Source organism: Heterocephalus glaber, unplaced genomic scaffold, assembly GCF_053883595.1.
Source record: "Heterocephalus glaber isolate CG9 unplaced genomic scaffold, H.glaber_assembly_v1.0 deba00001600, whole genome shotgun sequence".
Taxonomy (NCBI): domain Eukaryota; kingdom Metazoa; phylum Chordata; class Mammalia; order Rodentia; family Bathyergidae; genus Heterocephalus; species Heterocephalus glaber.
This window is the reverse complement of record NW_028258372.1, coordinates 39007010-39032344: the sequence shown is the minus strand read 5'-3', so window position 1 is coordinate 39032344 and position 25335 is coordinate 39007010. Positions and strand designations below refer to the sequence as shown.

At 38.4% G+C, this 25335-nt stretch overlaps 1 protein-coding gene and 1 pseudogene across 2 annotated transcripts in view; one reads left to right on the top strand and one right to left on the bottom strand.

Annotated features, from left to right (window-relative positions):
- Positions 1-25335, top strand: part of Kdm5b (lysine demethylase 5B) — an 82451-nt gene that overhangs the window by 21618 nt on the left and 35498 nt on the right. For both annotated transcript variants that reach the window (XM_087193902.1, XM_087193903.1), the window contains exons 2-10: positions 3031-3108; positions 5942-6064; positions 6861-7031; positions 11823-11957; positions 16185-16281; positions 17565-17674; positions 19590-19748; positions 21258-21377; positions 23641-23799. In XM_087193902.1, the coding sequence (XP_087050028.1) occupies positions 3031-3108; positions 5942-6064; positions 6861-7031; positions 11823-11957; positions 16185-16281; positions 17565-17674; positions 19590-19748; positions 21258-21377; positions 23641-23799 (1152 nt within the window). The remainder of the gene's footprint in view (positions 1-3030; positions 3109-5941; positions 6065-6860; positions 7032-11822; positions 11958-16184; positions 16282-17564; positions 17675-19589; positions 19749-21257; positions 21378-23640; positions 23800-25335) is intronic.
- On the bottom strand, positions 1901-2212 carry LOC147823186 (10 kDa heat shock protein, mitochondrial pseudogene; annotated as a pseudogene).

The window sequence follows — 25335 nt, the reverse complement described above, 5'->3', positions numbered from 1 at the left end:
AGATAGGGTCTCACTGTGTAGTCCAGGCCGGCCTTGTATGTCTTAGCCCAGGCTGATCCTCTTGCTTCAGCCTCCCATTGCTGGGATTACAGGCATTGCCTCACCATGCCTGGCCCTGTAATCTGCTTTTCAACTCAACCTTTTATCAGTCATTGCTGGTGAGCATTTTAACTAAAGACTTTCCTGTCACTAAACAAAATCTTGTTTTACTTTTATGCTAAAAGCAAACTATAGTAATAAATTTCAACAGTATACCTCTCTTCGTCTTCTTCAGTATGGAACCCAGGATCTCACAGGTGAGGCCATCACTCTTACCACTGAGCAAGCAATATATCCCCACCCCTCTTCTGATGTTCTTTAATTTTTATTTATTATACCTTCATAGTATTTTAATTTTTACCCATGTACCAACATGTATTTAACGTATTCTCCAATGATAAATACTAGATTTTAAGTCAGCAATTCTGCAGTGATTTTTTGTTGTTGTTCCTGTATCCTAGTGCTGTGAATGGTAATAATACTTGTAAATTCTTACCAGAGGGAATTGCTGGTTAGAGTTCGTATGCCTTAGAAAGCTTCCTAATTGCCCTCCAAAAACTTTTTACTGTTGAGAGTACACAGTTCCTCACATATTCCTAATATTGGTAGTACATATATCTTAAATTTTTGCTAACATAGTTTGTGAAAACAATTAGCTTGTATATTCCTTTCTTTTCTCTTTTTTTGGTACTGGGGATCAAACTCAGGTCCTTGCACTTTTGAGGCAGGCGGCGGAACCACTAAGCCAAATCCCCAGCTATATTTCTTGAATTTTGAATGAGTTGGGGCACCAATCTTTTACGGTTGGCCATTTTCCTTTGCTAACTATTAATAATAGAGTTTGCCTGTTCTATTGTTACTTTGTTTTGTTTCATTTTGTTTTGTTTGACACGGGGTCTTTCTATGTGCATAGTCCAGGCTGCCCTTGAACTCTCAATGATCCTCCTGTCTTAGCCTCCTGAGCGCTGGGATTACAGGCCTGTACCACCATGCCTGGTTTTGCCCATTTTTCTGTAAATAAGTTTGTTAGTCTTTTTTTCTTCTCTCTCTTTTTTTTCCCTTCAGTACTGGAGATTGAATACGGGGCTGCTACACTGAGCTATACCCCCAGGCCTTTTTTGTAACTTTTAATTTTGAAGCAAGGTCTCATTGAATTGCTACGTTGTCCAGCTGGATGAGCTGGAACTTTCTTCTTTTTTTTTTTGTTTTTGAACTTTCCTCTTGCCTCAGCTTTCCAGAGATGTCTGGGACTGTGTTTGCCACTGCTCATCCTTGCATGTGGTTTGTTGGTGCTCCTTGAATTATTTTCTTAGAATAACTTTTCTGAGTATGAAATTGTGGTAAAGGATACTAGTGTCATTGAGTTAACATTTTCTTTATCATTTAATAAATATTAGTGCATTATTTTTTTTTGGTACCGGGGATTGAACTCAGGACCTTGTGCTTGCGAGGCAGGCGGTGGCACCACTGAGCTAAATCCCCAGCCCAATGCATTTATTCTTTAACATACTTCAGATTTGTATTTAATAGAATGGTCAAGGAAGTGGAATCACCTGTAATCCTGTCACCAATAGTGAGAACTACTGTTAACTCTTTTATTAAATATATTTTCAGTTTTTTTTTTTAAGTTGCAAAGCCTATTTCATGTTTTCTGCATAACATAAATAAGGGAGATCTCCCCATGTCAACGAATAGATGTCTCTAGTATAGAATTTTTCTTTTCTTTTGCTTTTTTTCCTCAGTTGGGTTAAAAGAGTAAAATATGTCATGTATAATTTGCCATTGTACCTTTTTTTAGATTAGACATAACTGGTTCAGTGGAATGGGCAGTGCCACTTAATGCCATTTCAAGTGATTTATTTCAGTCTACCTGCTTTTCAGGAATGTCACCATCTCTACATAAAAAATTATCTCTGTCGTCTGGATTACTTTGGTGCCTCTATATTCTGGGAGAAGAACTTTTATTTCCAGTTTTCATGCTAACTGGTTGAATCTGTCCACATTTACCTTAGAATCTGATCCCACAGCTGCTACCTTTGCTTGCAATACTTTCTTTACCTTGAGATTTTTCTGGAAGCATAATGATTCCTTTGGTTACACTTTCTGCTGCACTCCCATTTAGAGATGCTCTGTCAAACAACAGGAGAAACTTTCTAAATGTTTGTCCTGTCATGGTTCTTTTTAGGGTACCATTCAGTGGCACTGAGTTCATTCACTTTGTTGTGCAACTATCATTGCTATCCACCTGCAGACCTTTCATTATCCTAAACTGAAACTCATTAAAACAGCATGCCTTTTATACCTTCTGTGGACATTTGTCTCCACATATAGGTAACAGTTCATGTATACTTTTCTGCTTATTTCCTTATGATAGCATCTTCCATAATTGGGAATTCTCTAGAGAACAGATATGAGTATGAGTAGACAAATTAAGATGATTATAAAATTAGCTTTTGATCTGGGGATTCAGCTCAGTGGCGCTGTGTCTGGCTTGAAAGTGCAAGGTCCTGAGTTCAATCCCTGGTACCGGGGGAAAAAAAATTGGCTTTGGATGTTGGTTTCCCCTCCCTACACTGAAGAATTTGTCTTCAATTTTGTACTAAAAGCCAATGTTACTGGATGGTTAGATATATAAAAATATTTTATAGGTAATTTGACAATATGGCTGTTTTATAGAGAAATACTTCTGTGGTCATAGAGACATTCTTTTGCCTAAATGAGTGACTTTTGCACAGAGGTGGAGGCTCAGTGACATTGCTGGGTCAGAGTGGGGAAAGGTGCATATGGGATGTCTCTAATGTGAGAATGGGTGGGTGTTCATTCATACAGTATTCTGCTGTCTGCTGGAAAAAAGATTGAGAAACCACCTCTGTATACATTGATTAACTGGTTAGAGTTAGGTTCATATAACCTTGCTTTTAATTGTAAAATAAGTTTTTAAATATTACATAATTATGAATTCTTCTAATAAGAGCTTTTGCTCTCTCCTAGGATTGGCAGCCACCATTTGCATGTGATGTTGATAAACTTCATTTTACCCCACGTATCCAGCGGCTGAACGAATTGGAGGTAACATCCTCACTAGTGTTCCGGTATATATAGAAGGGTCACCTTTGAACAGGCTCTGCAAATTGAAAATATGGCCAATAATTAGTAATACTGGTAAAACTAATTATAGTAAGGCCATTGTAGCCAATCCCACTGAGTTTTGTCAGTCATTTTATGCATATGAATCCTACATTCAAGTGATAATCACTGGAATTTAGGTTTTGAGAAGAGTCAATGTTGAAAACCGTACAAGAGAAAAAATTCTACAGCCTAATTTTCTTCCAAGTGCATAACTTCATCATTTAAATTTAATAATACACTTTAGCTTCCCAATGAAGAGTGTGGAATATGGGAGATTTTCTATAGAACAGGTAATGTCTTCAGTTGTTTTTGTTTTTGTTTTTTTTTGGTACTGGGGACCTTGTGCTTGCGAGGGAGGCGGTGGTACCACTGAGCTAAATCCGTGGCCCATGTCTTCAGATTTTACACTACTGAAAGCTTAAAGTGCAGGGTGGATGAGATTTAAGGTATTGATAACACAGAGACAGGTTACTTACATTAATATTTGCAAATCTGATTTTAACACTGAGAACCATGTTTGGTTTTTCTACATGGAATCAAACATCCTTACCTTGAATAGAACACATACCAAATAGAATTGTATAGATATTATAACATTTAATATCTATATTTTTAAGAATTTCAAGGGGCCAGGGATTTAGCTCAGTGGCACCACACCTGCCTCACAAGCACAAGGTCCTGAGTTCGATCCCTGGTATAGCAAAAAAATTTCAGTGTATTTTCAGATTTTAGTTTGAACTTGAAAATAGGAGACAGGCTCTACCTTGAGAGCATGACAGTGCTGTGGAACACCTGAAGACTGACCCCAAGTTTGGACTGGTGTGCAAGATAAAACTCCCCAAAGTGTCTGACTTAAATTTTATAAGGAGAGGAGAGAAAAATAGCCTGTACAGGATAGTGATAATTTAAGGAATGACTCTTTTAAAAGTTTTCTGCTATCTTTAATTATTAGGGCTTATTAAAATTGGTATAGAATCACTGTTGTCAGTCTGTTTTTATATTTGTGTTTGAGCAAATGAGATAATTTTCATTTGTAGGGAATAGACCTTTTAAAATATCCAGTCATAAAAAGACCAAGTTTTTGGTCTTACGTGGGGATATGGAAGAAGTTTGTCATATAATTTTAAGCAATGACATGAAATTGTGCTTACGATACTTCTTTTTTTGTGGTGCTACAGATTGAACCCAGTGCCCTGTAACGCTAGGCAAGGGTACTACCAATTGAGCTACATCCTTTGCCTTTTAAATTTGTGTGTGTGTACATATGTATGTATGTTTGTTTGTTTTTGAGACAGAATCTCGCTATGTAGTTCAGGCTGACTTGAGCACACTATGTAGCCATGGCTAGCCTCAAACTCATGACGATTCTCCTACCTCAGCCTTGGGAGTGCTGGGATTATAGGCATGCACCACCATGCCCAGCAGAAAATTTTATTTTAGTTTTTATGGTACTGGGGATTGAACCCAGGGCCTTTGCACTTGGCTATATCCCTAACCCTTATTTTTTATTTTAGATCTTTTTTTGAGATAAGGTCTTGCTGTGTTGCTGTCTTGAACTCATATAGCCCATGCTGGCCTTGAACTCCTACCATAGCTCCCAAGTGCTGGCATTAAAAGTGAGCACATCTGTGCCCAGCTTTTATATTTTTTATTTTGAGACAGGCTCCTCTAAGTCACTAAGTTGCCCAGGTGGAGCTTGAATTTGAGATCCTCCTGCCTCAGCCTCCCATAGGATTATAGGCCTGTGCCACCAAGCCCCAGTGTGTGTGTGTTTGTTTTATTTTGAGACAGGATCTCATTAAGTTGTTCAAGCTGGCTTAGAACTTGGGATCCTCCTGGGCTGGGGATTTAGATCGGTGCTGCACCTCCCTTCCAAGTGCAAGGTCCTGAGTTCGATCCCCGGTAACAAAACAAAATAAAGAAACAAACAAAAATTTGGGATCCTGCTGCCTTAGCCTCCAAAATAGCTGAGTTATAAAATCTTCTAAATGAAACATCTTTCCGAGTGACTACTCATGTCGCAGAAGGTTTTACTGAGTGTTTAACGCCTTGCTTGGTACATGGTGGGGTCTTTAAAAGAATATTTAGCCAAGCATGGTAGCGCACGCCTGTGATCCCAGCACTTGGGAGGCTGAGGCAGGAGGATTGCCATAAGTTCGAGGCCAGCCTACTCTACATGATTAGTTCAAAGCCAGTCTGAACTACATCTCAAGACCTTGTCTCAAAAAAAAATTTTTTTTTGTTTTATTAGTACATGTGAGCTAGTGATTACATTCCTCGTGGAGAGTTGTTAAATGTACATAACACATCTTAACCTTTATTTTTTGACTTTTTCTTGGTTGAATTCAGAAAGTGCTTTTGAGCATAGGTGTGATGGTGCACACGTGTAATCCCAGCACTCAGGAGGCTGAAGCAGGATTGCCATGAGTTTGAGGCCACCCTGGGCTACATAGTGAGTTCAAAGCCAGCCTGAACTACTACATAGTGAGACCCTGTCTCAAAAAAACAAAAACAAAACAAAATAAAAAAGTGCTTTTGTATTTTAATACTGTAAGAGTAAAAATATCACATGGGAAGGCAAGACCTTTAAAATAAGCTAGGTGAGTACCTGTTGTGGTACCACACCTGTAGTCTCGGCTGTTAGAGAAGCTATGGCTGCAGAGTCCCCGGGCCTAAGAGTTTGGAGCTGGCCTGGGAAACAGCAAAACACTACCCCTCCTTCCAAGAAAGAAAGAAGCTAGGCAGAGTTAAATTCTATTTCTTTGTTATTTAGGCTCAAACTCGTGTAAAATTGAATTTCCTGGACCAGATTGCAAAGTACTGGGAGTTACAGGGAAGCACTCTGAAAATTCCACATGTGGAGAGGAAGATCTTGGACTTGTTTCAGCTGAATAAGGTAGAGTGGTAATGTCCACTTACTTGTTTAATAATCTAACAGAATGAATTTGATCTTCTTTGCCATAAAAAGAAACTTACTATTTGAAATGTATAAAATGAAAGTTTCAGTTTGGTGGAGTGATTAGGGTTGGGCTCCTCCTATCACATCTGGAAGCCTTATCTTTTTTGGGGGGTCGGTTAACGGGGATTGAACTCAGGACCTTGCGCTTTTGAGGCAGGTGGCGGCACCACTGAGCTAAATCCCTGGCACTGGAAACCTTATCTTGTGCAACATTTTGCTGCCGCCTATTTTATCATTTTAAAATGTCATGATAATCCTGCAAACTCTTCATTTCCACTTTAGGACAAATAAGGAAGCTGAGGCCCGGGAAGATTTAAAAAACGAATGAGCAAGCTAAAAAAAGTCTGACCCATAATTCATTTCTAGGTTCCACTGAATTCTGAAGCCTCCATTCTTTCCACCATATCTTTGTGAGATTTCAAGGGTTGCAGAGTAGGACCAAGTACTGGGGTCCTTTTTAGAGTAGATATCTAATTGTTAACCTTGTTATTGGACTGCTTTGGGAATGTGAGAGGTAGTTTTGGGAGGACAAAGTTTATGGGCATTCTATCAAAAGAGATGTTTTAATTTTCTACCTTAAAATTAATAGCTCATGTATTTTGTCTTTTGACTTGAGAAATGTATTTTTAAAAGGTAGTGAGGAACATTTCATTCTTGGAGTCATACTGAGGCATGGGAGAGGTAGAAGTGATTTCTGTATAAACATTTCTAATTTCTTTTCCTATTTTAATAGTTAGTTGCAGAAGAAGGTGGATTTGCAGTTGTTTGCAAGGACAGAAAATGGACCAAAATTGCCACAAAGATGGGGTTTGCTCCTGGCAAAGCTGTGGGCTCACATATCAGAGGGCATTATGAACGAATCCTCAACCCCTACAATTTATTCCTGTCTGGAGACAGTTTGAGGGTGAGTTTTGGTGCTAGCCATAACCTGCCTTATTTCATTGCTTGTTCATACATTGTCTTTCAGGGGGAGTGAAAAGGCCTTGATTATGTTTGAAAGACATTATTTAGCAAGGCCATGCTTTGTGGATATTTTCTCCAATGCTTTTATTCTGTTTTTGAGTGCAGCCATTTTTAGAAGTTTGTTTTCTTAAAGAATAAGATTGTAGACACAATGTCATTTTTCTGGCAAAAGCTGAAATCTGTACTTACTTCAACTATAGGTATTTCTTTACAACAAGGGTATTATCTACTTGTTACAGATTATGCTTTTGTGTTTACTTGCTATTTAAAGGACTCCTGATTGTCACATGAAGGTGTAACCTGTGAAATACCTTGTCTGTCCTCTTCTGCCACTTGAGATTGCCAAGGAGGTATTCAGATAGTGTCTACATTTGTAACGGACAGGAACTTCATAATGCTGCATAGCTAGTGGGTTCCTCTTCTAATAGTTCTATCTAGCTGTGTTTGCTTCCATACAAAAATGGTATTTGTGATATTTGGCTAAAAACTTTGATCTAATTGAGGCAAAATTATAAAAGCTTCCCACTTATTTCAAGGCCCCAGTAGAAAGGAGTGTTATAATCTATTTACATCCTTTGAGTTATCCTACAAGTAGAACAGTAACCCTATAATTTTAAGAATTGTTTTTGTGCTTTGGAAAGGAAGGTGATAACATGGTTTCTATTTTATTTTACTTTATTTTTTGGTTTTTTGACACAGTGTCTCACTATGTAGGTCAGGCTGGCCATCATGCCCAACAAAACATTTTCTGAGGGGAAACCAGTAATCAAAAACTTGTCCTGCTAGGCATGGTGGCACATGCCTGTAATCCCAGCACTTGGGAGGCTGAGGCAGGAGGATTGCCATGAGTTTGAGGCCAGCCTGGGCCATATAGTGAGTTCTAGGCCAGCCCAAACTACACAACAAGACCCTGTCTCAAAAAATAAATAAATAAATAAAACCCCTGTCCTAGTATAGACCTGTACCATCTATAATGCTTGAATCCTATAGATTTACATATCATTCTGATTTTCTTCCCTTTTTCCATTCTTGAGTCCAGGTGAACTTTCTTTTTAGTCTACAAGAAAGTGGCCAATAGGATATTCAAAAGCTGTTTTTCTTTTTTTAAAAAATGTACGTTATATGAATTGGTTAGGAAGTGTGGATGAAATTATTTCAAACATTAAATGTGGCACCTTTATGCCTGTTTTAATAGTCAGACCTAGATACTTGTCCATATAGATTAATTTTTCTCTTGAGCTCTTCCAAATGTGCAGGTTACAATGAGTAAGGGAGAGATAGTGTTATCTCTTGCTATATGAGTTGAACATTTTAGAAACATCTTGTCTCCTTATAATAGGAACTTAAATGTTTGTATAACAAAGAGTCTGAAAGGAATAGGTATTTAAAGATAACCCTTTACAGTGTTGCATCTGTAACACAGATAAGAATTTGTTGAGGGGCTGAGGATGTAGCTCAGTGGCACCACACCTGCCTTACAAGTGCAGGGTCTTGAGTTTGATCCCTGGTATTGGAAAAAACGTTGAGGGACCTACTGTGTGCCAATTATATTCTAGGCACTGAAGGATATTCATTGTAGAAAGTTTAATAAAACTGTAAGAAATTGTCATGAAATTATAATCATTCTAATTCTCATTTATTATATCTCTCTCTTTTTTGGGGGGGGTACTGGGGATTGAACTCAGGTCCTTGAGCTTGTGCAGCAGGCGGCAAAACCACTGAGCTAAATCCCCAGCCCCTTCATTTATTATATCTCTTAAAGCTATTTTTATATATATATATATATATATATACACAAATTGCAGAGTATTCTTCATATATAGCATTCTATCCTGTGTTTATTTAACATAATGTGACATATGTCGTTGAATGATTTTGAAAACTTTTTTTTTTTTTGTACCGGGGATCGAACTCAGGATTTTGAGCTTGCAAGGCAGGCATGGTGCCACTGAGCTAAATCATCCCTGGCCCTTTTTGTTTTTGTTTTTTTGAAACAGAATCTTCACTATATGGTTGAGGCTGGCCTTCAACTCACTGTGTAGCCCAGGTTGGCCTCAAACTCATGACAATCCTCCTGCCTCAGCCTCCTGAGTGCTAGGATTATAGGTGTGCACCACCATGCCTGGCTAAAAACATGGTTTCTAATGATAGTGGCTTTTTTTCTTTCTTTCTTTTTTTTTCTCCTTTTTGCAGTATTAGAGATTGAACAGGCTCTGGCCTGTGTGCTGAGTTATGTTCAGTCCTTTTTTGTTTTTATTTTGAGACAAGATCTTGCCAAGTTGCCCAGGCTGGGTTTGAAGTTGGACTCCTCTCATCTCAGCCTTTTATAATCCTGGAATTACAAGTGAGTGCTACAACGCTTGACTAGGCATTTCATTTTTATAGCCAGACCTTGATTTTTCCCATTGTTGAAAGTTTAGGTTGGTTTCTTTTTTTTTTTTTTTGTATCGGAGATTGAACTCAGGACCTTGTGCTTGTGAGGCAGGTGGGAGAACCACTGAGCTAAATCCCTGGCCCTAGGTTGGTTTCTTATGTGTGTGTCATGCTGATTGAGCCTCGTACCTTATGCATTGTAAGCATGTTCTCTACTACTGAGCTGCACAACCCACCCATGCATCCATTTCTGATTTTTTAAATTAGTATTTTGTGAAACATGTAGTTGGAGGAAAAAAGGAAAAAGAATGGTTACAAAATGAAGTAATTGTTGCAAAGGGGTGAACTAGAGGCTAAGTTAAATTTTGGGAAACTTGAGAGAAGTTGAGATGCGCTAACTGGTAAAAGAACACATTCTTGCATTACCATGTTTTCTGAATGGCTTCAGGGGTTGCTGTGTCTCTGGGATGATGGGATTATGGTTTGATGTTATCACTCACCCCCAAGTCTCAGTTTCTTAAGTAAAGGTTAAAATTAGAATCTGCAGTGCCGGGGATTTAGCTCAGTGGTTTCGCCGCCTGTTGTGCAAGGGCAAGGACCTGAGTTCGATCCCTGGTACCAAAAAAAAAAAAAATTAGAGCCGCATGTGATAACATTAGCTATAAAACCAACATGTTTGGTATGCATTTTGAATTATGGCTTGGAACAAAATAAAAATAATAAAGCTCTTCATATATATTCTTTTTTTTTTTTTTTGGTACTGGGGATCAAACTCAGGACCTTCCGCTTTTGAGGCACGTGCGGTGCCACTGAGCTAAATCCCAGGCCCCTCTTCATATATATTCTAAAAAGCTGCTGAGCTTGATTTTACCTTAGATCATCCAAGTCCTTACAGAACCAAGCCAACCATAACATATGGAACCATTAAGACTAGGGGGAAATAAGGATGGACCTATTTTCCTAAAATGAATCAAATTTATTCTTCTTTGTGGCATAGTATTACTCCATTGTGTATAAATGCCACATTTTCTTTATCCATTCAGAGAATGGACACTTAGATTGTTTAAATTGTTGGCCGGGGATTTAGCTCAGTGGTTCCAGCATCTGCCTTGCAAGTACAAGGTCCTGAGTTTGATCTCCGGTACCAAAAAAAAAAAATTGTTAAATTCTTTCCCTGCAGCCTAACAGTGGCTGCTTGTTATAAGGTAGTGATGGTTCCCATAGTGCCAGCAGTTCTGGAAGTTTATTAATTATGTATAGCTCATGCCAAACACAAGTGATATAGCACATACCAGGTGGTTACATTTTGTAACCTTCTTTTAAAAATGGGATTTAGCTCAGTGGTTCCGCCGCCTGCCTCACAAGCGGAAGGACCTGAGTTCGATCCCCGGTACCAAAAAAAAAAATTGCATCTCATGATGTTTGTGGGTCCTCTTGGGAAAGAGAAGTACTTATTTGAAATTAATAATTACCTTTAGTGGCAGTATTTTATTGTACTTTATTGGCATTGAATGTCATCTTTCAACCAGCTTAGAATTAAAAAGAAAAAAATAACCGCAGCTAGTGGAGGCTCTTGTTTGAACTTGTTATCACTGTGGACTCCGCACAGTCTGTGCCTTGTGAGTTGGACTTGAAAAGAATAAGCTGAAGTAAATGAAAACCCTGGTAAGGAAGGATACTTTGGTACAATGGCTATTTTCTCCATTCAGGTGACATATTTGACAGTAGGTTTGCTAGTTACATCTGAAACTAGAGGATTTTAAAAATGTAGAAAACCTGTTGGATTCTCTTTTATTACTTCACTTTAAAAAATATGTTATATCCTTAATATGGAAAATTATTGTTGATACTTACAAGAGGCCTTTCTAACTGTTTGGGTCTTCAGTTAATTGACAGTTGCAAGCACAGGAAATAGATAGCAAGTAGCTCTCTGGGAGTGCCTCGAGCCTGCTGTGGCTTCTTGTAACCTGATGAAATCAGCAGTGAAATAAATTAAGGCACTACTATTCATTTATTAGAAAAAAATTTTGGCCAGGTGTGATGGGGCATGGCTGTAATCCCAGGACTTGGGAGGCTGAGGCAGGAGGATCACCATGAGTTCAAGGGCAGCCTGAACTACATAGTGAAACCTTATCCCCAAAAAAACAAAAAAGAAAAGAAAAACATTTTAAGGCTATATAAGTAGGCTATACCTATTTATATGCATGTGTATGCTTGTATCTACAGACTTGTCCTTGTATTTAAATTTTAAAGAAACAGACATGTTATTTATATAAGTTGTAAGATATACCTTCTAAAAATAAGCAAAACATTTGAAGATTAAGAAAAATTAATCAGTACAATTGTGTTTTATTTCTAGTGTCTACAGAAGCCCAACCTGACCACAGACACCAAGGACAAGGAGTACAAACCCCACGATATTCCCCAGAGGCAGTCTGTGCAGCCCTCAGAAACATGTCCCCCAGCCCGACGAGCAAAACGTATGAGAGCGGAGGTGAGAGCCTCATGAGGTGGCTGAGAAGGAATTGTTGAGGTCGGGGGCCAAATGGCTGTCACACTGGCTGCTCTTCATGGTGTCCTCTTTGTGGATTTGAACCTTATTCATCTCACAAGGGGATGCTTGGCGTATTCCAGCAGTTACACTTGGGGTGGGGGTGGGGGTGTGCCAGCAAAGGGATAAGGAGTGGAAATCTTTCTGGGTTTGTGCTGCCTGGAAAGACCACTGCTTTGTTGTTATGGTCAAAACCTCAGCTGGGGATTTAGCTCAGTGGTGCTGCCGCCTGCCTTGCAAGCACAAGGTCCCGAGTTTGATCCATGGTACCAAAAAAAAAACACAGAAATTTTTTGGGGCCAGGGATTTAGCTCAGTCGTTTTGCCGCCTGCCCTGCAAGCACAAGGACCTGAGTTCGATCCCTGGTACCAAAACACAAAAACAAAAAAACCTCAGTAAGAATTGGTGCTCCTTTTTTTTTTTTTTTTTTTTGGTACCGGGGATTGAACTCATGACCTTGTGCTTGCGAGGCAGGCGGTGGAACCACTGAGCTAAATCCCTGACCCCTGGTGCTCCTATTTGGATTGCCTATAAACCTCACAAAATTAGGCATTGTTTATTGACCATTAAAGGTGGGAGTTGTGAAGTTGAGGAGTTTTTAATAGAGAGGTTAAAATATAGTGAAAGCTATTTTTCTCCAACTTACTGAAAAGGGGTGTAGAATTACTGGCAGATATCTTATGCTAAAGCATAGGTGTAGCATTAAACAAATAGAGTGAAATAAAACTAGCACAAAGAAAATCGAGAGGAGTGAAAGATTGATAATAAAGATTAAGATTTTTCTGCTCAGAGGTTTCGCCAGGGAAAGGAAGAATATTTTCCCAGTTATTGTGTTACTATTCAGAAGTGTGAAGAGGGTGGATTCCTGTCCAGCCTGATGGCATATAAGTGAGGTGGAAAGACTCATACTGTAGTAATCATACTTATAAATTAATTTCTGTGCAACCATTGTGGAAATCAGTATGGAGATACCTCAAAGAACTGGCCTTAGAGGTCCCATTCGACCCAGCTATCCCCCTGCTGGGTATCTTCTCAAAAGAATTAAAAGAATCATACCACAGCGATATATGTGCACCCACATTTGTAGCGGCACAGTTTGTAATTGCTAAGGTTTGGAAACAGCCCAAGTGCCCATCAACTGGAAACTGGCTAAAGAAAATGTGGTTTTTTTTAAAAATGGAGTACTACTCAGCCATAAAGAACGAGAAACTAGTCATTTATAGCTAAATGGATGCACATTGAGTCCATCCTCTTAAGTGAAATAAATAGGACACACGTGTAAATACTGAATAGTTTCTCTAGTGTGAGAAACTGAAAGTGTAAATAAGGATTAAAATGACTAAAATGAATAATCAATAATCTGAAATAGGAAGAAAAGGTTCAAGGGCTAGGGGTGGCAGGAGGAGAAGGGGAGAGATCAGAGTTACAGGCTGGAATCTGGAAAGAATCCATATATAGATTGTGTCTAAAATTACAAGAAGAGATGTAGATAGGGACTAGGCTGGAGCTCATCAGTGGGTTGGGAAGGAAGAGTCACTGAGATCAAAGAGAAGGATGTGTTCCCAGAAGAAGCACATACAACTATGTACAGTACATAGTACTGGATAGTGTGATAAATGACTGTTACTGTTTTAGGTACTTATCATAACATGCTGTGCTTTTTATCCTTTAGAGCATAATCTTACTTATTTAAAAGAGTTTACTGGAAATCAGGTTGGTGCTATGCCAGTGGTAGCCTCAGGTATCTTGTGTTTAACTGCGTACTTGGATAATACCAAGGGGCCATCACAGATGATTGAAGTATACCTTTTCAATTTGCACTTAGAAGTTGGCACTCCGTGTGGTATTTTGTGATACATACACATGGATGAAATTGCCTAATAACGTATTTCTCAGATTATATTTCCATCACGTGTGATATGACTGTATTGAAATTTAAATTTAAAAAAAAATTTGGCCTATGTGGAGTCTACTAGCTAACTAGAATTTTTTTTTCCAGATCACTATTTGTTCAATATTAGTTTTGAAAATCTTTTTAAATCTTTTTTTAATCTTTTTAAAACAGATCACATCCTCTGATGTCTTGTTAATACTTGAGATTTTTTTTAAATTACACAGAAAAATGTTTAAGTACTTTTCAGTTTTGTTTTGGTTGAGTTCTACTATATTTGAATATTATTATAGTTTTTTTTTTCCTTTGCATTGTTTTTCTTGGAATAATTTTAATTTTTGTATATGTGTGTTTGGTAATACAGTTGTACATTTTAAAATAAATTAATTTCTGACTTTAATAATTGACAAAGATGAAAAATTAGCTGTTTTATTTTCTAAAGAATTAGATAAATAAGATAATTGTTTTTCATTTTGATAAGTTGGAGATACTAAAACATTTAGTGGGACTGGGGATTTAGCTCAGTGGTTTCGCCACCTGCTGCGCAAGCACAAGGACCCAAGTTCGATCCCCGGTATCAAAAAAAAAAAAAAAAAATTAGTGGACCCATTTTTTTGAATTAAGGAAATTGCCCAGAATAAGAAAATACAGTTTTTTGAAGTCCATAAGGCTCATTAATGCAAGAATCATTTCTTTCCGAGCTAATTTCTTAATCTTTAGATGTGTATGTAATGCACACTCTAGTGCTGTAGACACCTGGGTATGCCCTGATGATGCCCAGTGGTAATGATAGCACCCATGGAAGACATCCTGTTAGCTGTGAGCATCTCAGTATCTTCGTGAATGAACATGGGCAAAGTGATACATAGTTCCACAACACTTCAGAAATGATTTTATTTGCTTTTCCAACAAATACCAACATTTTAAGAAACAGTAGAAACTGAAACAGGATTATAAATCCTCAATCTGGAGGGAATTTTTAATAGTTTAGTGATGTTAGAAGTGGAGATACTGGGCCGGGGATTTAGCTCAGTGGTTCCGCCACCTGCCTCGCAAGTGCGAGGACCCAAGTTCAATCCCTGGTACCCAAAAAAAAAGAAGTGGAGGTATTTATACAACTCCTGGGGATTTAGCTTAGTGAAAATTGACTAAAGGATGAGCATTAGATGAGAACTGACAAGGTTTTAGGAGAAAAAAAAGAATAGTTTCCATTTTGGGTAGTAATATTTACAATTTGTTTCTAATTCTTTGACCCCCCCTCCCCCCATTATTCAACCTAGGAGATGTGATCGAAAAGTACAGTGAATATTAAAAATTTTTTTTTTTTAATTTACAGTAAAAGCACACCACAGATCCCCTTCTAAATATTCTGCCTCTATTCAAATACACATCCTAATTGTTCTCGCCACTTTTGAAGTACAGACATTCCTTGTTTAATTCCTCTTGAGACTAAGTTGTTAATTGAATTGGTTGCTGAATGAGGAATTGCATGTAGTATCACGATATTCAGAACAAAGAAATGGTCAAAGCAAACTCTAACTCTGTGACTTTGCTTTTATTTGCATAACTCTTCCATGCATTAATGTGTATAACAGAATATAAAACTGCAGTACTCTACAGTACAATATGAAAATTACAGTACTGTATAAACAAAAAATACTGTACAAAAAATTGTGGCTCTATAAACAAGATGTATAGAACTGTACAAAGAAAAAGAAAAAAAAGATGCTTTGGGCTGGGGATTTAGCTCAGTGGTTCTGGCACATGCCATGCAAGGACAAGTCCTGAGTTCAATCCCTGGTACCAAAAAAAAAAAAGACACACTTTGTAAGACAGAACATTGCGGCTCAGTTATAAGTCCAAACAGTCATTATATAGGTGGGTCATTAAACAAAGTATCTGTAGTTCTGGTAGTCCTCTTCCTGAATGTCTCTAGTTGGGCTCTTGTGGCTGCCTGGATGTCCTGAATCCATTCAGAGCTTTACCTTTCATGGTCATTTTCACTTTGGGGGGAGAGCCAGAAGTCACAGGTGTCAGATCTAGTTAATAAGGTAGATGAGAATATACCATAGTGTTTTTACAAGCCTGCTTTTTCCACTGTTGGATGACATCCAGCAGCAGAATTCACTGTATATTGGATCATACCTTGTAAAGACACTCTTGAAGAGGACTTCCAGAACTGCTTCAGAAAGTGGCAAGAACAATGGGATATGTGTGTAAAATGAATACTTCTTTCTCGTTACAAGAAGCATTCATGTATCTGACAATTTTTTTTTAAGGCTATGAATATTAAAATAGAACCAGAAGAGACTACAGAAGCCAGAACTCATAATCTGAGACGTCGAATGGGTTGTCCAACTCCAAAATGTGAAAATGGTAAGAGAATTTATCCCTGAATAAGAAAGAAAAAGTAAAGAAGTAAAAGTAACTATTTGTTAAATTAAGTAGACATTACTCACTGAGTTGGGCTTTGAGAAATAAAATCTTACGTGTCACTGTCATTGTTCTCATAGTTAGTTGGCCATTGGGAAAGAGAAACAAACATGCTTACTAGGAATATAGGTGAATTTCTGAGACGTAACAAGTTGGTTCTTTGAAATTTAGTCCAATGCATTCATTGCAAAATGGCGATTGAAAGTATAGATATCTTTGATTATCTCATAGATTTGTTTCAGGCAAGGCAGAGAGAGAGAGAGAGAGAGAGATTGCAAGTCTGAATTTTTCTAAGTGACTGAGAGGTAGATTTAGGATTCTCTTAGGAGATATCCTGTATGCTAAATAGGAGGCATATGCAAATGAAGAAGTCATTGAAATTAGCTCTTAAAGATAAGTGAATTAATGGAAAGGCAGTACAGTGTAGTGGGAAGTAATAACATGAATCTGAATACTGGTTCAACTACTAACTAGTTGTATGTATGACCTTAGAGATTTCTTTTTTTTTTTTTTTCTGGTACCAGGGATCGAACTCGGGACCTTGCGCTTGCGAGGCAGGCAGTGGCACCACCGAGCTAAATCCCCGGCCCTAGATTTCTTTTTTTTTAATTGAAAAAAGTTTTATTAGTATGGGTTTGCAGTACATGATGATTATTCATTCATTTTGTCTTTTAACATCAGTTTTTTAAATATTTGAAATGGGGTTTGTTGTGAAGGAGTAAATAATTTATAGAAGCTTTAGGTGTAGCGCAGTAGTTAATAACCAAAGTTTTAACCAATTTTAGCCAAATTGTCAGTCTCTGGAACTGGGAAGTTAGAGACCAGAAAGTTGAACAGGAAATCATCTTAGATCTTGGAGAGAAATGTGTAATGTGGAGCAGGTCCGGTCAATGAACTGTTAGTCTCTCAGTCATCACGATTCCATCCTTATCTGCTGTGTCTGGGTCTTAGGGAAGGAAACTGTTAGCCCCTGTTCCAAAGGCATACAAACTTGAGCAACATGTACATACCACCTCTTGGAATTTAATCGAAGTGAGAGTGCATTTTATCATGAAGCAGCCAGCATTGAGTCCTTGAATATGGTGACACTGGTCCTGCTGTGATGAAGACAAGTGTGCAATTAGATTTGTGTACAGTGTGTGCTGTGGAAGGGAGGCGATGAGATGAGGGAGGAAGCAGAGGAAAGCACAGTGCAGAATGAGCTGACTTTGGATTGCCTCCTGCAGAGAAAGAAATGAAAAGTAACATCAAACAAGAACCCTTTGAGAAGAAAGATTATATTGTAGAGAGTGAGAAGGAAAAGCCCAAGAGTCGATCTAAAAAAACCACCAATGCTGTGAGTTGACATCTCTTTTTCTCCTTTCCCCATTTCTTCTTTTCCTCATTCCATTCCTTTCTTTCAGCTCCTTTGCCCCAAGCTTATACTTGGATGCTTTACTGAGGAGTGGCTATCTTAGGTGTGACAACAACTAAAAAGATTCTTCAAGTCAGTTTATAGTACTATCAGTTTGTAAAGGAGGAAGTGCCTGATTACATTGTGAAGAGGATAGTAACATCTGGGTAAGGGGACACAGTTTAGCACAGAATAGCGATGAGTGTCATAGGCATAATTGTTCATAAACCACTAGCCCACCCCTGGAGGAACTGAAAGCTAGATCAAAAACCAGCACAGTTGGTATTTTTCAACTACCCAATTAGCAAAGGAAAGGAAATTGATGGAATGAAAAGGAAAAGGAATCAGGCATTAGTTGTGAGGATATGGCAGGGTTGGGGAGCTGGTCACTCAAAGCTTGAGGACATTAGAAAGGGGCTGGTGGCCCGTCTTCATCTGTCTTGTCCCTTCTGAGAGCTTTTCATCTCAGAATTAGAAGGTGGTTTTTTTGGGGGGGAGGGCTTAGATTTTTAAAAAATCAGTGCATAATGATTACGTTCATCATGAGTTGGCACTAGACATAACACATCTTAGTTTCTACCTCCCTTCCTTATCTCTCTTCCCTGGAATTAGAAGTAATTCTAATTGAATTTTTTTTTTTTTTTTTTTTTTTTGGTACTGGGGATCGAACTCGGGGTCCTTACACTTGCAAGGGAGGCGGCGAAACCACTGAGCTAAATCCCCGGCCCTTGAATGTATTTTTTATAAATATCATCTCTGCCCCTTTCTCTCCATATACATGCATGCATGCACAGATACAATCACAAAATTGGCAGAGCCCATGTTTTTATTTCCCACAATAAAGAGGCTAAAAAGGTGAAATTCCCTGTCAGCTGAATTTTCAGCTTTTTATTGAGTGATGTTAGCTTGCTGGGGATTGCATAAGAAAGTACCACAGATTGGTTGGCTTGAATAACAAATTTCTTTGCAGTTCTGTGGCCTGGGAAGTCTGAGATGTAGGTGTTGGTAGGGTTGCTTTCTTCTAAGGCCAGCTTCTTTCTCCTTGGCTGTAGATGACTGTCTTCTCCATTCTTTACTCTCTGTCCGTATCTATGTCCTAATCTCATAAGGACACCCATGATAGTGGAGTAGGCCCACCCTAATGACCTATTTTATCTTAATTCTTTAAAGGTCCTTTCTACAGATATAGTCACATTCTGAGGTACTAAGGGTTAGGACTTCAAAATAGGAATTTTGAGGGAATACAGTTCAACCCATATCAGGTAAAGAACTATGCATTATCACTGGGTATTTGGGAAACTCCTTAGCCATGACCTCTTATTTAGAATTCAGAGTGGTGGCTTAATGGTCGACACTTAATGTTAAATGAATTCTTTCTTTTTATATAAGGCAAAATTGAATCTTTCTTCCTAAATTCTACTTCTAGTTAAACTGGTAATTTATTACTAACACCTTACTATTCTAGAAGCCTGTCTTTAAACTACCAAAAACTGTCTGTTTAACACATTCCCCTGGCTTAATCACCGGCAGTACACATACGGCTGTCTCATTGGACAGTTTGTACCACCTGATGGGACTGTCCCATGCTGGCTGATGGAACAGTCATGAATGTATTGCCACTAGCTCAGAGCCACCTGGCAGCAAGACACAAATTTCGGCTCTGTTGTGAATGTGTCATATAGCAATTGAGAAAGCTGGAACACACCTTAGAGTCAGAGGTGCATGTGTTATAATCTTTATAAAAGGTGAACTCTTTGAAGCAGCAGAGAATATTTTAGATCCATTTCATCCTTTGAATTTTACAGTATCAATTAAGAGCTCATCTTCCTTTGTTCTCTGTGCGTTTTCATTGCTGCAGGTGGACCTGTATGTCTGTCTCCTGTGCGGCAGTGGCAATGATGAGGACCGGCTTCTCTTGTGTGATGGTTGTGATGACAGTTACCATACCTTTTGCTTGATCCCACCTCTCCATGATGTTCCCAAGGGGGACTGGAGGTGTCCTAAGTGTTTGGCTCAGGTAAGAATTAATGACAGAGGTAGGTAGCATTAGAAAATATCCTTCAAAGCATTTTTCTCTGCCTGCGGGTTTTAGATTTGGCAGTGGATAATAATGAAGCCCATGAACAAAACTGAGCTGGACCTGAGTAAGAAAAGGGTCCTGGAGAGGGGTAGGTGAGAGGCAGAAAAAAATGTTTTAATCCTTACACTATTGATGTTTTTAAAAATTTTCATTGGAAAAAGCATTACATGCTCTTTGCAAGAATTCTTTTTTTGGGGGGGGCGGGTACCGGGGATCGAACTTGGGTCCTTGCGCTTGTGAGCTAAATCCCCCTGGCCCTCTTTGCAAGAATTGTTAAACATGGGCGGGGGATTTAGCTCAGTGGTTCTGCCGCCTCACAAGCACAAGGTCCCAAGTTCGATCCCTGGTACCAAAAAAAAAAATTCTTAAACACTGAATAATTTAAAACAGAGGTATGATTTCACATGGATAGCCATTGTTAATATATATTTATACTTTTTTCTACTGTAAACAGATTGAATTGCATTACATAAGTAATTTTAGTTGTCTAATTTTTTAGTTTATTTTCATGTAACACTGAGCTTACTGATATTTTTAGTAAAATCTGAAAAGGATTTTAATATAGATTATTCTGTAGTATGAAACAGTCAGAATAGTACTACATTTGTGTTGTGGTGAGATTGTAGTAGTAAAGGCTGGATGTGGTGGCACTTGCCTATAATCCTAACACTCAGGAGGCTGAGGCAGGGAGGGTTGCCATAAGTTGGAGGCCAGCTTGAACTATGAAGCAAGACCCCCCCCTCCAAAAAAGAGGAGAAGTTTATATTGAATAAAAAGGTTTTAGTACTTCTCCATAAGAATGCCCCTCCTCGTGAGAGATGATTAGACAGGGGACAAGGCAAAAGGGCCATGGGTGTTAGATGAATTAAATGGTTAATGCCTGTAGCGAGGGTGACTTAACAGTGGGTGTGGGTATTCAAATCCATTGGCTCAGTGTGATCTTGGGCAGGGTGTAATACCCCTCCCTCTTAACCTCCAGTGTTTTGTTTTTTATGGCATTAGATTGTAATCAGATATTGCTAGGGTGACAGCCATTCTGTTTTTATCAGGTGTTTTGCCTCCATTTTGGTCTATTTTATACATTGGGTGTTGATTTTATAGATTTAATGTTCAGAAGGATGCCATTCCTCTCATTTTCATTATGGAAATACTATTTGATCCTGAAAGAAGCCAAAGGTTTAGGTTGTCTCTGTGTAAATGTTTAACTTATGTACTCGGTTAGGGCTGTTAAAATAGATACTTAATTTGCTCAGTAGCAAATAAAATGTATTTCATTTGCTCAGTAAAACAACATCCTTTTTAGGCAGGTGTATTTTTCTAATGTAGACCTCACATAGAAGTAAAATAAGTAAATGAAAATGATTTTATCTGTTCTTTTGACAGTTGACCATATAATTGGCCTTTTCAGGTATCATGTAGAACACAAATTTACTTTTTTGTTTGCAGGAATGTAGTAAGCCACAAGAAGCATTTGGCTTTGAACAAGCAGCCAGGGACTATACCCTTCGTACTTTTGGAGAAATGGCAGATGCGTTCAAATCTGATTACTTCAACATGCCAGTCCATGTATGTACATATTTGCTGCTTTGATTTAGGATTTTAATACTTTTGGAGAAACGTACACCTGAAGGTAGATTTCAGTTGAGCCTCACACTTTGATTATGTAGAATGAAACTTCTAATATGTTTAGTGGTATTAAAATTCTGTAGTACTGTACTTTAAATTATGTTCTGATTTTTTTATTCAAGGGTTTCACTAGAGATGGCTCTTTTCACACAAATTGCACACAACAGTGATATAAGACCAGTAAAAAATTACCAACAGTCCTTTCAGCACAATTTAAGTAGTTTTTTTATTTTATTATTTTTTTAGTATGTAGTAAGTTTATTTTATTTATTTATTTTTTGGTACTGGGGATCGAACTCGGGTCCTTTCGCTTGCACAGCAGGCGGCGAAACCACTGAGCTAAATCCCCGGCCCTATAGTAATTTTATTGACGATGGAGGGGCAGTAGCAGAACAGGGAGAAGGGCAAAGAGGTGGGGCATAACACATGTAATTTAAAGAAAACTTCACAGGCCAGGGATTTAGCTCATTGTCACCGTGCCTACCTTGCAAGTGCAAGGTCATGAGTTTGATCCCCAGTACCAAAAAAAAAAAAAAGAAAAAAGAAAACTTCACAAAATTTCTTTTTAAATTTTTTGGTGTTTTGAGACAGGGTCTCACATACAATTTAGGCTGAGCTTGAACTCACTATGTAGGCCAGGCTGGCCTCGAACTCATGGTGATTCTTCTGCCTCTGCCTCCCGAGTTCTGGGATTACAAGCATTCACCACCACACTGGGCTCACAAAATTTGTTGAATGACTGCTATGTTCCAGGCAGTGTACTATGCCTTGGGAACACATGTATTATATATTATTATGTAATCCTAAATTACTGTTGAAAATTTCAGAACAAGATATCATTTTTAATTCTTAGTCACTTAGAAGCATAAGTATGATTCATTCAGCATTTAATAGTTCATCAAATGAGTACACCAAAATTAAATACTTTCCTACAGTAATTCTGGATATTTAAGCTCCGCTTTTCCTTAGTACTAATGCTGTAACAAATACGTCATGCATGTAGATCTCTTTAATTGGATTATCTTCTTGGATTAGTGAGGTCAGATGAATGTATTTGTCTCTTATCCCATCCCGATAGCTGTATCAACTTATGGAATCCTCACAGTACATTAGCAAACCTATTTTCCCTAACATGCCTAACGTTTACTGTTAAATGTTTACTTGCTAATGGGCTTAAATTTAAACTCCATTTGAATTTTTAGTTTCTTTGATTCCTGCATCATAGTATTTCCTCATAAATTTTCTTAACCATGTCACCTCTTCTTTGGTTGGCTTTTTTTTCCTTTTTAAAGATGACCACATTCATTTATATATATTTAAGTTATCTCTGGACTCAAATCAGATTGACAGATCTTTGACAATTTGGTGACTCTTTATTTTAAGACCTACTGCTGCAAAGTACCTGATCTTTGTATTCATAACCTGCGCCCTGTCTTTTCATTGTTTGTCTACAATACGCTCAGCCAGGTCTAGTGGAAAGGATAGAAGGATGGACCTGAATAATGTGTTCAAAAACATCATTCGAACACGGCTAACCATTATTGCTATGCAGTTGCCAAGCAAGTTGTATACTACATTTCTGAAACATTTCCAATTTGTAAATATCAACATTTTACTTTCCTTGGCTCCCTTTTACTACTGTGGCCACAATGGTATTGCCGCCTGCCTCGCAAGTGCAAGGTCCTAAGTTGGATCCCTGGTACCAAAAATAAAAACAAAAAACCGAAACAAAACATACAACTGTGGCCAGGTTTGTGATAGAAGAAAATGAATTTGTAATTCTTTTTTGTTGTTGTTGTTTGTTTTTTTTCTTTTTGAGACAGGGTCTTGCTATATGTAGTTTAGGCTGGCCTTGAGCTGACTATGTAGTCCAGGCTGTGCTCAAACTCACAGTGATTCTCCTGTCTCAGCCTCCCAAATGCTGAGGTTATAGGTGTGCACCTCCACACCCAGCAGAATTCTTAGTTCTTTTTAGTTATTCTTTTTCTTTCTTTTTGTTTGTTTTGATTTGCTTCTTATAAAATCCTTCGAGATGTTGCTTGAATTGTCTGGAATCAATTGTGGACCATTACAGACAGAATTTTTCTTTAGAAAGCCACTCTGTGATTCTTGTCTCTTAACTAATTTACCAAGTCAGATTGGTCACAGGCAGTTTGTGAAAGAGTGAAAAAACTCATTTTTCCCCTCTTCATTATATTTCCAGATGGTTCCCACAGAGCTGGTTGAGAAAGAATTTTGGCGACTGGTAAGCACTATTGAAGAAGATGTCACAGTGGAATATGGAGCTGATATTGCTTCAAAGGAATTTGGCAGTGGCTTTCCTGTCCGAGATGGAAAAATCAAACTTTCACCTGAAGAAGAGGTAGGCCCAAGCTGGGGGCCACTTTTAGTTTATGGGGGAGCTCTGCATTAGAAGCTGCAGTCAGCATATCCTTGATGTGAAGGATATAATATGGGATTAATGGTAGCTCCGTGGGCATGGGGGCCCATGCCTGGAATTCCAGCTCTTTGGAGGCCAAGGCAGAGGGATCATAAGCTCAGGGCCAACCTGGACTACGTAGTGGCTCCTATTACAAAAAAACCTTTTACAAGATGTAAAAAACAAACAAAACAACCTTACCTGTTAAAAATAAAAGCCCATGTAAGTGGGTTGGAAATTGAGTTATTTATTGAAATTCTGTTTGATCAGCTTGATGTAATTTATGATTACTTTCAGCAGATCTTTACTTAACCACACTTTTCGCCGATTTCAAGAAAAGTTGACTAGTGCTAATTCCCACTACATTGTGGTGACAAGGGAAAATTACTTAACCATCTTTTTTTTTTTTGGTACCAGGGATCAAACTCAGGTCCTTGCTCTTGCGCAGCAGGTGGCGAAACTACTGAGCTAAATCCCCAGCCCATCTAGGTTCTCTTCTCATTGGAGAAAGACTATCCATCTATTCCTATTATTTTTATTTTTCTCTTTATTAATAATTTGAGCTTGAGTGTCTGATTTACTTCATGTAATATTATTCATTTTCCTACAGAGGACTGAAGTTTTTCTTTGTGGCAGAGTAGTACTCAATTGTCTGTAAATACCACATTTTCTTTTTTTTTTTTCCTTTTCCCTTTTTTTGGTACCAGGGATTGAACCCAGGTCCTTCTGCTTGTGAGGCAGGAGGCGGAACCACTGAACTAAATCCCCGGCCCCGCATTTTCTTTACCCATTCATCTGTTGATGGACATACAGGCTGCTTCCAAGATTATTTAACTATATATAATGAATTGTGCTGCTGTAAACATGGGTATACATGAATTACTCTAATGTGACAGTCTTAACTCTTTTTGCAAAGATACCTAGAAAGGGAATAGCTGGGTCAAATGGAATATCTAGTTTTTGAGGAATTTCCACCATGGTACTATGGAAATAACTTAGCACAGTATACATTCCCACCAATAATGTAGAAGGGTTCCTTTCCCCCATAGCCTCACCAACATGGGTCTAGTGTTTTTCGTACCCACCAACTCATAGAAAGATTTTTTTTCCCTATCCTGCTAAGAGGTAATTTTTTTTTTTTTAAATCTAACATTCACAGAAAAGTACATAATCGTATAGCGTGATGAATTTTTACAAACAGAGCACACCCATGTAACCAGCACTAGAACAAGAAATAGCACTTTCCCAACCCTCTAGAAGATCTCCTATTGCCCTCTCCTTAACTGGTTTTCCTCCTTTTGAGGGGGGGCCACTATTTGTAGCCCAGGCTGGCCTCATACTTGCAGTATCTTCCTGCCTCAGCCTCCCAAGTGCTGGGATTATAGGCATGTGTTACCATGCCCAGCATGCTTTCTCTCTTTCAAGAGGTGCTAACTCTGCAGGACAGCCACTGTGTTAGTTATTTTTCTCGTTGCTGAG